We start from the raw sequence: 17,338 nt of genomic DNA, 5'->3' as shown, positions 1-17,338 counted from the left end.
CAGACATCCCAAGAATATTGCTGAACTGAAACAGTTTTGTAAAGAGGAATAGTCAAGAATTACTCCTGACCGCTGTGCGCGACTGATCTGCAACTACAGGAAATGTTTGGTTGAAGTTATTGCTGCCAAAAGGAGGTTCAACCAGTTATTAAATCCAAGGGTTCACATACTTTTTCCACCTGCACTGTGAATGTTTACATGGTGTGTTCAATAAAAACATGGTAACATTTAATTCTTTCTATGTTATTAGTTTAAGCAGACTGTGATTGTCTATTGTTGTGACTTAGATGAAGATCAGATCACATTTTATGACCAATTTGTGAAGAAATCCATATCATTCCAAAGGGTTCACATACTTTTTCTTGCAACTGTAAGTGAAGCTACCAAACAGCATAGAGAAAACCTGAATTTTTACAATGATGCTCATCATAAACACTGGAAGAAGACATTAATATGCCGGTATATTTTTTCTATTAGATCTATTTTTGGTTTACTGGATCTGAAAAGAAACATCGGAATCCTAAATAGCAATTCCTATCTGATTAACCAATAATTACACACTAGTACACTGTAATCACTGCCACTCAAGAAACAAAAAAAGACCCCATCCTAAAAATAAAAATACCATAATTAGACAAAGCCAAAAGTGTGTTTTTAATTTCCAAATAAACTGCTTTTTAAAAGGAGAATAATTACAATTAAACACTGAAAAGGTAATGCACCATGGAAAACATACAGTAGATTTTGTGGATCCGAAAACTCATAATATAAATTTGAAAAATGCTTTTTATTTCAGCTGTCAGTCTATTTCCAGACATGTAAACACTTGGCAGACGTACAGGCTAATAATTAACTCCAAGAAAATGGAGCCAAGACGATGTGCGAGCGGCTTGCTTGCTCTGATGTCATGAGAGAGAACTGCAACACCGACTGTGCAGATCTGCCTCCAACGCCCCCGAACCTCCTAATAGGACAATAACGCCTCGGGAACAGAATGTTCTACTAAGGATAAAAGCTTTTATTTTAAAACCTTGGAAATGTGGCAAAGCACCAATAACACCTTGCTGTACACAGCCTATTCAGATTACACTCTCCTGAAACATGACAGGTAGCCACTTCAACCGCATATTACAGCACTTCCACCGAGGACTACTGCAAGCAATCTAATAACGTAGATCATTCTCAACCTTGGAAAATATATAGCCTGCTAATGTAACGGAGTAATGGAATAGGATTCAGAATCTGTAGAAAAAGGATTTTCTTTATCATGTCGTTTTGTAATCTGCGAATAGACTACACTACAATTAGGACAGACCATAGTGGAGGAGAGCGCACGACTATTACTGCCAATCCTATAGACTTGGAATGTAGCAGCAGCAGCATACATGCTTCTCCATCACTCTAGACAAACTCTCCTTTACTGCTTTTGTGCAATGAGGAGGAATGGAGGGCTTGGGACCGCCATTCTACCAACCAATGGAGGATCAATGATGGGATCCTCAGTGATCAATGATTCAATACATATGAAATAACTGTGGCTTTCCTTTAATGGGGTTGTCCAGGATTTTAATAGTGATGGTCTATCCTCAGAATAAGCCATCAACATCTGATCACGGACCCCATGTTCCCCCACTAATCCTGGGTGTGGGGGGATCGGACCTCTGTTGATCAGATATTGATGACCTATTCTGAGAATAACGGTGAGAACTGAGTGCCGTGGTGACTGTTTGCGGGACACCTTCCCTACCATTGAGCACCAGCCTAACATCCTATAGTCAGAGTGCCAACCATAACCTTTTCCTTCTCTTCTGAGAATAGACGATCAACATAAAAATCCTGGAATACGCCTTTAAGCCCCAATGAACACTGAAATGATGAAAGGGCATGGCTGACATGACACTGTAGCAATTGTTACCAGGTCCACATGTGGAGAGGACATCATTAGAGCAGCATGACCAAAAACTGGTGGGGACCTAGTCTCTGACAAGTGACATTTACATGCATCAATACCACTAAATGAGGTCTGCACAATCAATTCTGATCTTTTATGCATTTAGATTAAGTGGTGATTTCACACCTACATGGTGACTGGTAGGTCAATGATCCACCTATTCATATCTCACGTTACAATTGTCACAACACCACAAGTATCAGGTTCCTATGAGTGCTATTACATGTACGGCCAACCCAAGGTACCCGCAGGCAGTTTACTGCACCTGTGCCATTTTTTCAAGTTGCAAGTACTGTACAGGTGCGGTGTGGAAATTAGCAGTAATACGCATACGGTACTAGTGGTTCGGCCAAAAACGTGTAATATAGCATCCTTAAAAGATTTTTCCCATAATTATCAATGGTGGCATATGAAATAGAAGAAGGAGGACACATCTGATTGGACTAGTTTGCAGAACACAGCCACTTTGACTTTTCTAGGGTTGTAATCCTGCTAATAATTGATGGCCATCAGTTTGTATTCCACTAATCATACGGCCACATATCTAACGGATGTGTCATCAGCGCTCTGAGGTGAAAACATGAAAGTTGAATATTGAAGGAAATAAGTGGATATAACTAATAATAAGAACAAGAGGTTGTGTACTAACACGCGTTAAAGGGGTTTTCACGGACATTAATACTGATGGCCTATGCTTCGGCTCAGAGGTTTGACACCCAACGATCAGCACAGTGAAGAGGCTGCCCCCTTCATGCTTTACATAGGCATAGCAGATTGCCTGTACATGCTATACTTGGCACTACAGCCGATCATATACAAGTGCCCCTTCATTAATTAGCAGGTGTCCTAGACGTCCAACCTCCAAAAAATGAAAAACTGATAGACAGGCCATAAAGGTGAACGTCATAAAGAAACCCTTTACCTAGCAGAAAGTTTACAGCTGGTAAACGCAAAATTAAGCAAAACATTAATGGCTTTACAAAAAATATAGACTGTCAAAGAAATACAAAACTATAATGAAAATCAAATTGCCAAGTAGGCCAGGATACAGACTGCCATAAATGGCAGCCTGTATTCTGCTGACTGATTCAAAGACATGGAAGACCATCCAGATTCCCCATGATTATGTTTCACATTCATGCCTGTTCATAACAGTAATTCTGATATTAGATCTACTATATATATTTATAAATTATGAAGTATAGACAGTATATGTGCATAGTATATGCACAGAGCTGGGACCCGCACCTATCAGACAATGGGGGCATATCCTAGCGATATTACCCCATTGTCTAAGATGGGATAACCCCTTTAAGTCAGCAGAATTGCAGGAATTACAATAGTAAGGCTACTTTCACACTGGCATTTTGGCTTTCCGTTTGTGAGATCCATTCAGGGCTCTCTCAAGTGGTCCAAAACGGATCAGTTTTGCCCTAATGCATTCTGAATGGAAAAAGATCCGCTCAGAATGCATCAGTTTGCCTCCGTTCCGTCTCCATTCCACTTTAGAGGCGGACACCAAAATGCTGCTTGCAGCATTTTGGTGTCCGTCGGACGAAACTGAGCCAAACGGATCTGTTCTGACACACAATGTAAGTCAATGGGGACGGATCCGTCCTCCATTGACTTTCAATGGTGTTCAAGACCGATGCTTCTTGGCTATGTTACAGACAATACAAACGGATCAGTTCTGAACGGATGCAGACGTTTGTATTATCTGAACGGACCCGCACCAAAACGCGAGTGTGAAAGTAGCCTAAGAGCTCCTGCACACGACCGTATCCGTTTTTGCGGTTTGCAAAACACAGATCCCAGCCGAGCCATGTTTTTTTTTCTCCTGCAGAAATGTCCCATCCTTGTCTGCAAAGCAGACAAGAATAAGATGTGATCTATTTTTTTTTTGCCCCGTTGAGATCCGCGGAAAAAAAATTGGGATCGGATGCAGACCATAGCTACGGCCGTGTGCATGAGCCCTAAAATGGACAACTGTAACTTCTATAAAGGATAGAAAGCAACGTGACTGTAAATCATAAGGGAAGCATAAGGCTGCACACAAGAATGGAGAGCACTGGCTGGAAGTGTGTCCCAAGCATTTCCTCTATTTTTATCCATCATTTTCAGCCGGTGTATTCTGTCAAGTCCTGCACTCAGCGGATAATCACCATGCACAGTACACTGCGTGCTCATCTGTATGCGGACAGCAAAGTCTTCATACATTTGGCAGGTTTTCCCGGTATGTGATGTATGTCTGCATAATAGGGAAGCTGGCATTGTTTTAGATTACCAAGGATTAAATTCAACTTTAACTATTAAACTTCCATATAAGATTCCAAGAGGATCTTTAATCACTGATGAAATGGAGACAAGTTCAGGAAATGAGGGCTCGTATTCTATCAGTATTTTATGCACCAGAAAAATTAACCTCTGAACCCAATCTCTTTGCATTGTTGGTTATCTTAGGACCCTCTCCGGATTGTACGCCATAAAAATAAATGGGAGTCCCACTAATTAAGGCCACTTTCACCTTTGCGTTGTGCAAAATCAAAACGGATCAGTTTAATTAACATCAAGATGCATCTGTTCTATTAAGATGCGGTTGTGTGAAATCATAATAGATCCATCACTAAATACATTGAAAGTCAATGGGTGACTGATCAGTTTTTTCCCGTTTTTATGACCGGACACAAAACCGCAGCTTGCAGCCTATTTAGTGTCCGGTCACAAAACAGAATGCCGACGGAACGGAAGACATCCTGAACTGATCTTTTTCCACTCCAGAATGCACGAGGACTAAACCGGAAACGTTTGTTTCCCGTATTGAGATCCTCTGCCTGACCTCAACACCGGAAAACAACAATGCAAGTGTGAAAGTAGTCTAATTTCCTTCTGAGACACGGCCTAAATGTTATTTTTTCATTTTTGTTTTTCCTTCCCCGTCTTCCCAGAGCCATATTTTTTTATTTTTTTTATTTTCTGTTCACACAGTTGTAAAAGGGGTTGTTTATTGCAACTTTTTAATGGCATTGTTTGTTTTACCATAGCTTGCATTGGAAAATGCTAACACTGGGAAAAAAAGGCAATTCTGCCAAGGATTTTTAGGTTTGGTTTTTAATGCAGTTCACTGTGCACTAAAAATGACATGACAACTTTATTTTGCTGATCAGTACAATTACAGCAAGACCAAATTTATATAGTTTTTAGTTCAATTTACTACCTTTAAAATAAGAAAAAACTTTTTTTTTGTATTGTCTGTGAGGGATAGCTTTTTTTTTTTTTCAGGGGATCATTCTCACATATACGGCTTCAGGACACCAGGTTTCAGGTCCAAACAGTGCATTTATTGTGGCACACTAGCACAAGCAAAACAACAAAATAATAAACACTTGCCCGTGCAGGCTCTAACTAATACATTAATAACATGTCCCTGTCTCGCCTTGTGTAACACAGTTCACACCAGGGATGAGATGCGGCTTTCCCGGCCCAACCTCCACCAGTGTCTCTTGGGGGGATAGTGGTCTCTAAGCCCTCCCGGCTCAGAGCACACAGAGCCCCTCCAGCCTTCTGTGTGCAAGTCCCCACCCCTCTCACTCTGAGGATTCCTTTATCCCCAGTGATTACTGCACCTGGTCTTTCTTCAGACCTGGTGATTGTGGGGAAGTCACTGCCTCACACGTCATATTCTGACAGCATAACTTTTTATATTTCGGTCTACATAGCTGTGTAAGAGCTCTTTTTTGCAGAGCACACAGTAATTTGTAAAGGTACCATTTTGGGGTACATATGACTTTTTATTACTTTTTTTGGAGGCACAAGGTGAAAAAAAAAAAAAAAGGCAAATGGAGCGTTATTATTTCTCCATTACAGCATACACTCCTCAGGAAAAACTAACATTTTCATATTTTAATAGTTCTTTAATAGCCCAGACCTGTTATGGTTCTTTTTAATTGTTTATTTTTATATGTAAAATTGGGAAGGGGGGGTGTGTGTGATTTTTTTTTGTATTACACAGCAGGCACCTGCTGTGTATGGAGCAGGCTCAGTGTGTGAGCCTGCTCCATACTCCTTACACTGCTCCATGAAGTAACTGTCCAAAGAAAAGGATTGAACAGCAATCCAAAGCTTTTTGTGTTGCTCAATGTGGAATGCTCTGTGCTAGTCAATACTAAGTGCAAACTTTCAGGTCACTAACCATTCATCAAGCCACCGTCAGGTCTCTATACTAGACAAACAGTAGTCGCAGAGGAGAACAAGTTATGAGGGGGCCCTGAAAATGAGCTGTCATTTTCTACTCAGCAAACCACTTTCAAGTCTGTCTTATGATCTCCTCCAAGACTACTACTGTTCAGCCTTTTTCTTTCTGAATGCACGATGGAGGCTGTCTGGCTTCAGGAGGAAACTGGCCAACCCTAGAGATCCACCTGAAATAAAGAACAGGTAAGTACTTACTTTAAAGATCCCACAGCGCCACTCTGGGTCACCTGGCCATACTCTATTTATCCTGCTGCGACAGTGATGTCATGTCGACAACATGTGACAGCTGCAGCCAATCACTGGCCTCAGAGGTGCACCAGACGAGGTCCATGATTGGCTGCAGCGGTCACATGCTGTCAACATAATTTCACTGCTGTAGCCAGGTAAATAGAGCCCAGTTGGGAGAACTCGAGAGGCAACGCAGGATCTGTGAGGTAAGTACTTACCTGTTCTGTATTTCAGGCAGATCCAAAGGGTTATCCGCTTTCCTCCTAAACCTTGACAAGCCTTTTAACGCTGACTAGTGCAAAGCGTTTCTTTTTCACGCACTAAGCAAGACTCCAAAATCTTTGCAGTACTGTTCAACCACCAACAAATCCCACTCACAGTCCCGTAGGCAAATAGCTGATTTAGGGTACTTTCACACTAGCGTTTTTCTTTTCCAGCACTGAGTTCTGTCCTAGGGGCTCAATACCGGAAAAGAACTGATCAGCTTTATCCCCATGCATTCTGAATGGAGAGAAATCTGTTCAGGATGCATCAGAATGTCTTCAGTTCAGTCACTGAACGGCGTTTTGGACGGAGGAATACCGCAGCATGCTACGATATTATCTCTGTCCAAAATTCCGGATCAGTTGCCGGAATGCCGATTTACATTGAAATGTATTAAAAATACTGCAATGCCAGATAAGTCTGTAAAAATGTGAAGAAAAAAATAATAATATAGAAACGGATCCGCTTGTCCGTATGACAAACGAAGAGACGGATTCGTTCTTGTAATGCATTTGTGAGACAGAGCCGCATCCGGATCAGTCTACAAATGCTGTCCGGTTGCATGCAAATTGCTTGATCCGGCAGTCAGTTCCGGGGACAGAACTGCTTGCCGGATCACTCTGCCACAAGTGTGAAAGTAGCCTTAGACTGGGGAAGAGTCGACTAGCCAGACATTTTCCCTGCAGCAACCACAGCAAAGGAAATGTAGTATTATACGGTTGCCATTCTGCAGACTGGCCATTTATGTAAAAGAAGGACGGTTCAAGTCGACCAGAATGGGATCCACTTCTACAGAACAAAGCTCTGTACTGGCTCATAGAGGTAAGTCCTGAGATTATATGAACAGGTGTCATCTTAATGAAGAAAAATAAAATTGGTAAACCCCTCCACCCAAGATTACTTTTAATGTAAAATCAAGCACCCATTTAGGGCACAATGGTAGGAAATCATAGAATATAAAACTCACCAAAATCTAGCCTGTCCTTTTGGTTTCTCTGAAGTAAACCCAGCAGCAAGTTGGATAGGTAAGCAGAGGTTTCTCCAGGAATGCTGTAATAACAGATCATAGAAAACGTCAGCTAAACTAAACTTTCAGAAACCTATATGTGGGCAATCAGAAATCTGTGGACATATATGTCTAGATGAGGAGGCTTAATGATATCGCCACCTATAACACTGGAAAGTTGGCCGTAATATTTAGGCCAGCAAGAAATGGGCTGAATATGTCAGAAGAAGAGGGTGCAGCTTCAGAGTAGCTCCAAGCGGGAATCATTTTTAACATTTTCTAACAAGTAAAATATTGTCAAGTCCATCCTGGCAGTTTGTTCCTCTACAGAGGGCAATCTATGAAGAATTTAGCGCAGGATGAACATAGTGTATTCTGCAATGGGAGAGATGTACTGAGGTGTAAAACAGTAAAAGGGGACAGTACCTCGGGACTAGGTTCTTATTCTTTTCATAGAACAGTCTGAGATCCTGAGGGCTATTGGCCTGTCAGAAAGGAACAGATAGGAGTTATATAGCCATACACTATTTATCACACACTAACGTACCCAAGGGGCATTACATGAAACAATCCTCCAACATGCCAAGATTAGAGTGAGCTCACATGGGGTAGGACTGCATGATGTGAACCACTGGTTACCAGTATATTGCTTGTGCACACAAATAAAGCCACTTTCACGTGGGCATAGTTTGGTCAGTATTCTGAATCCAAGTAGTGGAACCTACTCAGACAAAAAGTAGAAGGGGTAGAGTTAGGCCATGTTCACACAGCAGATTTTCAATGGGAAATCCAAGCTGTAGCTTATACAGAGTTTATATATTTTTTTTGTGTGCTGACTGACAATCCGCATTGCGGAAATGAAAAAAAAAAAAAAAACAAGTTCATTCTTGCTGCAGATTCTTTGTGGAAATTCCCATTGCAATCAAAACACACTAAAATGTGTGTCAGAATCTTCATCAAAAGCCGCTTTGCATGGAAAACACAATGAGGGAGGAGATTTATCAACTGGCATAAAAAAGTTGATAAACGGGTCATAAGCGGGGCCCTGGGCTAGTAAAGATTTCATACCAGGTGTTCGGCCTCACCATAAATGAAGCGCGTTCTCCAGTGGCGCTGGCGATATCAAGAGCAGCACTGAAAACGCTGGTACAGGGAAATCTTCCCAAGTGGAGTGTTGATGCAAATTACATGCCTACATTTTTAGGGTGCTAATACCCCTGTGTGAACATACCCTAACACCTCTTCTGTGTGTTTTGGATCCTCTTGTAGTTTTGCTAAAAACCTGTAGCCTAAAAATACTGATGTAAAATACTGACCAGAATGCTGCCATGTTGAAAGAGTCCTAAGGGTGAGGGCGACATAGCTGCTACACATGGAACCATCCCAAAGAGTGAGCCAATTCTAAAACCTACATTTTCCAACAATTAAAACCATAGTAATTTATTTACAGACATTAGCATCAAGCTGTCGCCAATGGGGCTCACAATCTAAGTTCCCTATCAGTATGGAGTGTAGGAGGAAATCGGAGTACCCGGAGGAAACCCACGCAAACACAGGGAGAACATACAAACTCCATGCAGATGTTGTCCTTGGTCGGATTTGAACCTAGGACCCCAGCGCTGCAAGGCACCAGTGCTAACCACTTAGCCACCGTGCTGCCCAATCACAAGAAATAACTATTATTATTTATATGAAAGCCCCATTAAGTCCATGGCGCTGTACAGCAAGAGAGGGTTGCACAAACATGATATAAAAATAAAGCAAGCAATAAACTATAAACAGAATGGTACCCTGCCCACAAGAGCTTACACTCTACAACTAATACCATACATACAATGACATACTGCGATCAAACCAATCACAACGGATAACCACAAAATCATACTTCTAGTATTATACAGTACGGTAACGTGTGCAAAGCGCCTGGTATAGTTTGCAACCAGTCTTATTGCGATTAATAATTTGGATAAAAAGCTCACAAAAAGCAGGGAGTAAAACAGAAGTATGTAGCCTATGATAGACTACGTGAAGTGCAGCAATAGCGGCCGTATAGGTCTGGCGCATATGGATGGCTGCCAATGATAGCCTGATGTAAGCAGATGATGAATTGTCCCCTTCTGTCGGTATGTGCCGAAACAGTAAATTACTGCAGAGAATTGCTGGGGGCAAAGTTTGGAGCACAACTGTTAGTAGGATAGCCCTAACTACTGAAAGCATCCATTATACTGAGAAGCAGCCATGACCTTTGTTGGAAAGTATCTGGGAGAGCAGTTTCATCAATCTAGTAATACATTTATGTGAGCAGAAACTAGACCTAAGATAGAAATTACACAGAGGTTGGACACACAAGGACATGGATACACTGATAAAAACAAGGGTATAAAGGAGGTAATCGCAACTGCACTAAACCTATAAGTCATAGAAAACTTGTAAGAACCAGGGTTGGAGTATGAAGATCAGCAGGCAGTCTATTCCAGCCGCAATCTTAAAGCTCAGAACCTTAAAATGTATATTCACAATAACAGTAAAGATATTTTTGTGGTATCAAGATGATGCCAGGACCACAAATCGAATTCCCTATAATACGTTACTGAAACCACAGGCAGTAAATTATCCACTACAAAGAAATCTAGCTGTAAAGATAGTGGTTACCTGGAAAGGTGGCTTGCCAACCAGACACTGATAAATGACAGTTCCTATGCTCCACAGGTCAGCCTTTGCATCATAGTGTTGGGACATAATAACTTCTGGTGCCTGGAAAGTAAATCACACCACTCTGTTATCTGGAAACGGTAGCGCTGTATCTGCAGAAGCAGCAAATATTCTGAAATAGAAATGCCATAAATATGGATGCTCATATACATAGAAGGACCACAATCAGAACCAAGAGCAGTAATGGCAACAGACATAATTCCACTTCTCACATTCCAAGAGCCATCACTTATTTCCCCGTCAACATAGTCGCTGGAGAACATGTTGGAACCTGTTTCAAGGGCTCAATTTTGAGGAACATGTAATTTGTTGCTTAAAGGGGTTGGCCCATCTCATACACTGGGGGCATATCGCTGGGATGTGCTACCAATGTCTGATGGTTACAGGTTCCACCACTGGGACCCGTAGCTATATGTAGAACGAAGCCCACAAAGTGAAGGAGAGCAGACCACCCTCCATTCATTTCTATGGGCCTGCCTAAAATAGCTGGTTCTCAGTCTGCTCTCCTTCACTTTGCAGGCTCCGTTCTAGAGATACGTGCAGGTCCCAGAGGTGGGACCCGCACCTATCAGACATTGATGGCATATTCCAACATTGCTTATTTTATTTTACATGCCATTACCAAATTAGGTGTAGTTTTTTTCTTTAATGTGTTGTCCTCTTCCCAAGAGGTGCCACCTTTTTATTTTTTTGCTTTTACCACTGACATGAATGAATGTATGAAGGTCTGTTTATTTCGAGGAGAGTTCTCTTTTTTGGGGTTTGCTTACAATTTATTTATTGAGCTTTATTACATTTTCAGCGAGGGTGGGGTGTTCTGAAAGGAGAAAACAAGTACCGGTAAATCTGTTATATTTTTTTCCCCCGATTTCTGTTTTTACGGCATTCGTCATATGATATAAATGATATCTTCTCTTTAATGTTTGGGTCATTATATTTGCAGCGATATCTTACAATAGCTTACTGAATAAATTCATTTTTAATGTAAACAGTTATCATATTTTTTACACTACACTATGATTTCTTTTAGGGAACTTTGTGCATCACTAATGCTTTGAAATACTGACAGGTCATGAGTCTGGCACTGCCTAGCAGACAGCGACCCAATAAGGGACTTTTCTTCCCCTTGCTGCCATGATAGCCCATCAGCATCCCCTTCCTCAGTAAAACTCCTTTGGTGCCGCAGTGGCTACCGACTATGGCATTTTACGGGTTTAACGCCTGAGATCAGAATTCTCTGACCCCAGTTGTTAGAATGGGATCTTGACTGTATAACACAAGCAAGTAATGGTGTGGGGACAGCTTCTGTGCCCACACCATTAAGGCACTGTCATGCTACATTGTTTTTCAAGAACACCGCGTAAGTCAGAGCAGGAGTTAACACGTCTATGTTGTTGTACAACCCTTCACAGCAGCATGACCAATAGATTTGTGAACAACCTTTACTCGCAAATAACTGGAAAAATACAGTAAAACACCTCTTTTCAACTAATCACAAGGAAAATTAGCTTTTTGCCTGGAGTGTTGGAACTTGGAAGCTTCCGTCAGTTACACATGTCCAATGTGGTGGCCGATCCAGGTAAAATGCGCTATTACATAGCAGCCAGAACAAGAGCTCCTCTGGCTTATAAAGGTGGTGCTGGGTTCACACTGTATGTGAGTGAACCCATTAAATTCAACACCTAAAAAAGCAGATTCTCAGGATGACTGGATAACCTTCTAGAGCCCAACATGAAACTAACATACACTACTAACACATAGTTTAAGAGATGTTGGTTGGTAGCTAATCTTTTGTCTTTTCTAGATTACTTCATGACGTTCAAAAAAATTATCAGATCATTTGGACTTTCCAATGCCAGATTGGTCTGCATTAGAATTAGGGTCTGAAGAAGACCTGGAATCACACTGTAAATTTACAACACTAGCCATTATAATAGCATTTTGAGAGCAAGTAAATGAGCTTGGCTAATTATATTCATGTCAGGACCACGTCAGACACGGTGTTCCCTTATGACGCACTTCCCAACCACAGACCCTGAATTATAACTCTGTATGAACAGTTTCTAATAATTCCAAGAACAGACACACATAAACTTTTTGCCATTAGATAGCAGGATTCGAGGAATTCAGATATGACTCCTGTGTGTGAACTATGGCAGTATCACAAGAGTGACAGGTCAAAGTAACTTGCTAAGCTTGCACCAAGTTCCTGAGCAAATACTGCAGAGCATGATACTCTTGTTTAACAGTGAAGATAGCACAGTGATGAAGGAACTATGGAATGGTTGTCCTGCATGGTTGTATTCATTGGGTGTCAATGCTTAACAACATCTAGTCCATTTAGTATGGCCAGTCCAGCATGCAATCTAACCGGCCTAGAGGTTTTTAAGGTATAAGTTGGACATGGACATTAAATAAAAGAAATCATAACCAGTTGAATAAATCAGGACCAGCTGACTAGCGTTTATGGGGATCCCTTGAATCTCCCCAGATGGCAGAGGAAAGAAGGCTTGGGCAAGTTTGATTGTTAACATGCCCAACACTTTTTCCTGCAGCAGAAAAAACATGCTACTCAGCAAAGTCTGCAGGTCTATGGAGAACTGGGAGGAACAGCTTGTCTGCAGACATCTAAAGTTCAGTGTGTTCTACAAGTCCGTTGTTCTGCTCAGTCATAAGAGCAGAACTATGAAAATGACTGCTGAATCTGTTATATGACATGCATCAACAGTGCTAGGCAGACCCAATGAAGTTACCAGCGGTCTATTGGGTTTCCACCATGGCGTCTGATTTTACCTCAGTAGCTAAGCATACTGCGATGGAGACTTCTAACTGAGCCTTCAATGAAGTTGTGAGCAGAGCTTAATGTACATGGCCAGCTATGTATACCTAGAGAAGCCAAGTACATGGCATTGAGTCTTGGGGTTGCAGGCAACAGTGGTTTAGGCTGCACCACAGGGATTTTTTTTGTGAAATCTGGAATACCACTGGAACTAGGGTGGTAGGAAGACATTTGTGTATCTGTGGTCAAGATAAATGTTCATAGACAGTTACGAAGGTGGTAGATGCCTACTCTACAGTCACAAATGCTACATTCTGCAGTAGGGTGAAATATTTCAGGTGACGTTTTAAGCAAGCATGGTTGAATACTGTTTAAAGCAAAGGAAATTGTACTAACCATGTACATTGGGGATCCGCATAATGTGGCAGCCATCATGTTACTCTGTAAATAACGTGCAAAGCCAAAGTCCGCTAAGAGAGAGGAAGAGATGACAAAACACATGAGGATCTGTATAAAATACCAACAGGAGTGAAAAAGACAAGTCCGATTTATCGATGTGTCACAGTCGTAGAACCCTTTCGACAGCAGATCAATAGCAGGTACGAAAAGTCTAATTAGCGACCACTGGTAATATACAGTGGGGAAAATGGACCACTATATAGCCTTTGAAATAAACTCATATACAATATGAAGGACATATATGTAAGCATGTGCTTTCCTGAAATCGGACTTGGGGGATTGAGATGTGAAGCCTTCTGATGGAGTCTTGGGCAGGGAAATCTAGGATATGGAAGGTGAACCCTCCAAGGTTAGAGAGGAACCCTTCTGCTGATCAACCAAAGGGATTTCACTACTGGCACCTATATCACATATAAGGCTCTTATCTATCCCTTTACACTGCAAGCCCTCGCTCTCTTGGACAATACTCTCGATATTTTATGTTGCAGACTGCTGTAATAGGCTGTAATCCACTTTCTAACTGCCCAGAATGGCACTGCCAACATTTCTCCTTCTTTCTAGATGTCTTAGTAATTAGTGTTAAGCGAACTTCTGTTTTAAGTTCGGAGTCTAAAGTTCGGCTTCCGGTTAGCGGAGAATCCCGATATGGATTCCGAATTCCGTTGTGGTCCGTGGTAGCGGAATCAATAATGGCCGACTTAAAACAGAAGTTCGCTCAACACTATTAGTAATACACTGCAGGATACTATATTATTTGACTACTTTCCAAGGCCCATGTGGAATTTCTTTAGAATTTGCTATTTTTAAGCATTAAAATGAGGTACAAATGTACCGGACAGTATAATAACGAAATTGTAAATCACAATAGCCAATAATTATACAGCATAGCCAATAAATGCTATTTCACCTGCACGATAAATGCCCATGATGATATAAGCAGCAAGGTCTGAGCTCTGCACACACAGAAAAGATATTGGCATTTCTTAATGCGACAAAATATGTGCTAAAGGTAAAGCTGAAGTAGACAGATGGGGTTGCACTCGTTTGTCCAGTCTGTGAGGTGCTTCGGTGGAGTGGAAGTGATCCAAATCGATAGTAATAAGAGAAATACCACCGCACACACCGGGAAATCATGCAGCCTCTTCCCCCGCAGCGCGTTCCCGCTGTTCCACGGGGGTCCTCCATAGACCCTACACTCCATTCTGTGACTTTTTGTGAACAAGGTCCATGGCGACCGAAACGTCAAAAGATTTGGAGTCACAGTTACAATATTGATATCTCTCCGTTATCGTTTATGTACCTACTGGAGGATATGCTAAAATAAAAAACCTTTTACTTGCATGGGTGTGCGGTGGTATTTCTCTTATTACTAAAGGTATAGCTGTCACTGCCCGCTGAGTAATGCCCAAATATCACCCATAAACACAACACACACAATAGTTTATCCTATTCTATATACAGTATGCCTTTGGCTACGATCAGATATAGGAGCAAAGGTCTGTGCCCAGAACACGTAACATGGACATGATAGGATGATGCAAAACAGTAACGAAAATGTAAATTACCATGGCCACAAACGTACCCTACAACGTATTTCTAATAACAAGGTGCACGTCCTAGAGCAGGGAGACATCTTTGCTACGTATCAAGGGAAATTAAGAAAAGGAGACTTCTCACGGTTGCTGCATTCCCACATGACCACTTTCTAATCTTGCCCTTTAAAGGGATTATCCCTTCAGTTATACTAAAAGTCATACACAGCTAGTTGTTGCTTCCAATTATCCCTCCCCTCGGTGCTGCTACTAAACTCTTCTGCCGCATTGGACCGACTCTAGACAACATCAGTCTCCTTCCCCCTCTGGCAGCCAACAATATAGTCCCTTCTTACTTTCCTTGTAGAAGTCTTCTCAGTTAAACTGCCATTCTACTGCAGTGGGCCTGCTCTGTCCCTAGCAAGCAGGGCAGAAAGCTATTTCTATTAACCAAGAGACCTGGCTGTGGGGATAGTGTCCACCAGCAGCACACAATAATTAGGTGGATGTGCACACTGCTATACACTTTGACCACCAGGTAGCGCCATAAGAAGTTTCAGAACTATTCACTGGATCATTTTTTTAAACAGCATTCAAATGGCCAAGGTGTTTCATATATATGAACTATACAATGAATATGATGATGTAATGGTGGGACAACCCCTTTAATTAACTAATTCATACATATTTCTACAACATATGTTCTATTACATGCAAGTGTACGACAGCTTATCATAGGTGTGCATACAATACCCAAAAATATACTGCTATTCTTAGATGAGACATAATCACATATGACGAGGAGGTGACACTCTGTACGCTCAGGGCTTGAAACAGACGTAACTCACAAAATGACTGCTTGTGTGTAGCTAGCTAAAGAAAGTCCTTCTGAATGCAAGTAATGTTACCGAGATTAAGAAATAGTCAAATAAGTCAGAACTTACCAATCTTTACCCGGATGCCACTAAAAGTTGACTTCTTCCGACTGGCATACGAGAGAAGTATGTTTTGAGGCTTCAGGTCCCTGTGGATAATGCCCTTGCTATGTAACACCCGCATGGCAGCTGCAATCTGTTGCAGAAAGACTCGTATGGTGTCTTCACTCAAAGTTCCTTTGGCTGCATTGTAAAATATGAACAATGTCTTAAGTAAGCCCAAATAAGACAATATTTATGGAGCTTTCAGGAAATGATCAAAGTGACAGCATCCTTAGCTCATAACAGAATACAGAGAAATGGCGGCAACATTTTAACGCTTTAGAAAGGGGTTATCCAATATCATAAACAGCCCCCCCCCCCCCCATGTCCGGGCCCCTCACAGTGAATATTCTTACCCCGCTCCCCACACCGCCATTGCCGCTTTCATCTGTGTACAGGGAGAAGCAGCAATGGCGGTGCGGGGACCAGGATCAGCGGGGCCGGGGCTGGGGGGGGGGGGGGGCGGTTTATGATATTGGATAACCCCTTTAAATGGAGTATGTCATCGTCACAATCGGTATCAGAGCGACTCAAAGCATAACCATATCTCTCGTTAAAATCTAGTCCTCTAAACCCGTATTTGCATGAAAATAAGGGTTCATGCACACAAATATATTTTCTTTCCGTGTCCGTTTTTATTTGTGGGCCGTACGCGGGACCATTCATTTCAATGGGTTCACAAAAAAACGGAAGTTACTCCGTGTGCATTCCGTTTCCGTATGTCCGTTCCGCAAAAGAATAGAACATGTCCTATTGTCCGCATAACGAACTAGGATAGTACTGTTCTATTAGGAGCCAGCTGTTCCGTTCCGCAAAATACGGAATGCACATGGACGCCATCTGTATTTTTTGTGGATCCGTGTTTTGCAGACCCCAAAATACATACGGTCGTGTGCATGAGCCCTAAAAAGAAGCATTTGTCAGGATTAAAGGATAAGATTTTCACAAGAAAAATACAGTTATGTATTGGGGCAACTTCCTTACATGGTGGTATGCTTACGTTGAAACTGATTTTGGAAGTGACAGGCTCCCTTTACACCCATGTAAAACATTATTTATGGGGCTGTAACATTAAGAAGATTTAGCACTTTTCCCCTACGGTACCTTTTATCTACCCTTTTATTTCATCTCATCACTAGGCAGTCCACCTCGTATCTTGTGTTCACGATTGATAATGTC

At 41.7% G+C, this 17,338-nt stretch overlaps 1 protein-coding gene across 2 annotated transcripts in view; it reads right to left on the bottom strand.

Annotated features, from left to right (window-relative positions):
- The window catches only part of ULK2 (unc-51 like autophagy activating kinase 2), a 107,104-nt gene that overhangs the window by 34,556 nt on the left and 55,210 nt on the right, over positions 1–17,338 (bottom strand). Inside the window, exons 6-10 of one of the 2 annotated variants that reach the window (XM_040424694.1) lie at positions 16,127–16,300; positions 13,588–13,661; positions 10,353–10,454; positions 8,127–8,185; positions 7,662–7,744 (exon numbers count right to left, since the gene is read on the bottom strand). In XM_040424694.1, coding sequence (XP_040280628.1) covers positions 7,662–7,744; positions 8,127–8,185; positions 10,353–10,454; positions 13,588–13,661; positions 16,127–16,300 — 492 coding nt within the window. Of the gene's footprint in view, positions 1–7,661; positions 7,745–8,126; positions 8,186–10,352; positions 10,525–13,587; positions 13,662–16,126; positions 16,301–17,338 lie in introns of those variants that run through there. The other variant, XM_040424695.1, reaches the window with a different exon arrangement.

This window comes from Bufo bufo, chromosome 3 (genome assembly GCF_905171765.1).
Source record: "Bufo bufo chromosome 3, aBufBuf1.1, whole genome shotgun sequence".
Classification (NCBI taxonomy): Eukaryota; Metazoa; Chordata; class Amphibia; order Anura; family Bufonidae; genus Bufo; species Bufo bufo.
This window is presented reverse-complemented; position numbering and strand designations above follow the sequence as displayed.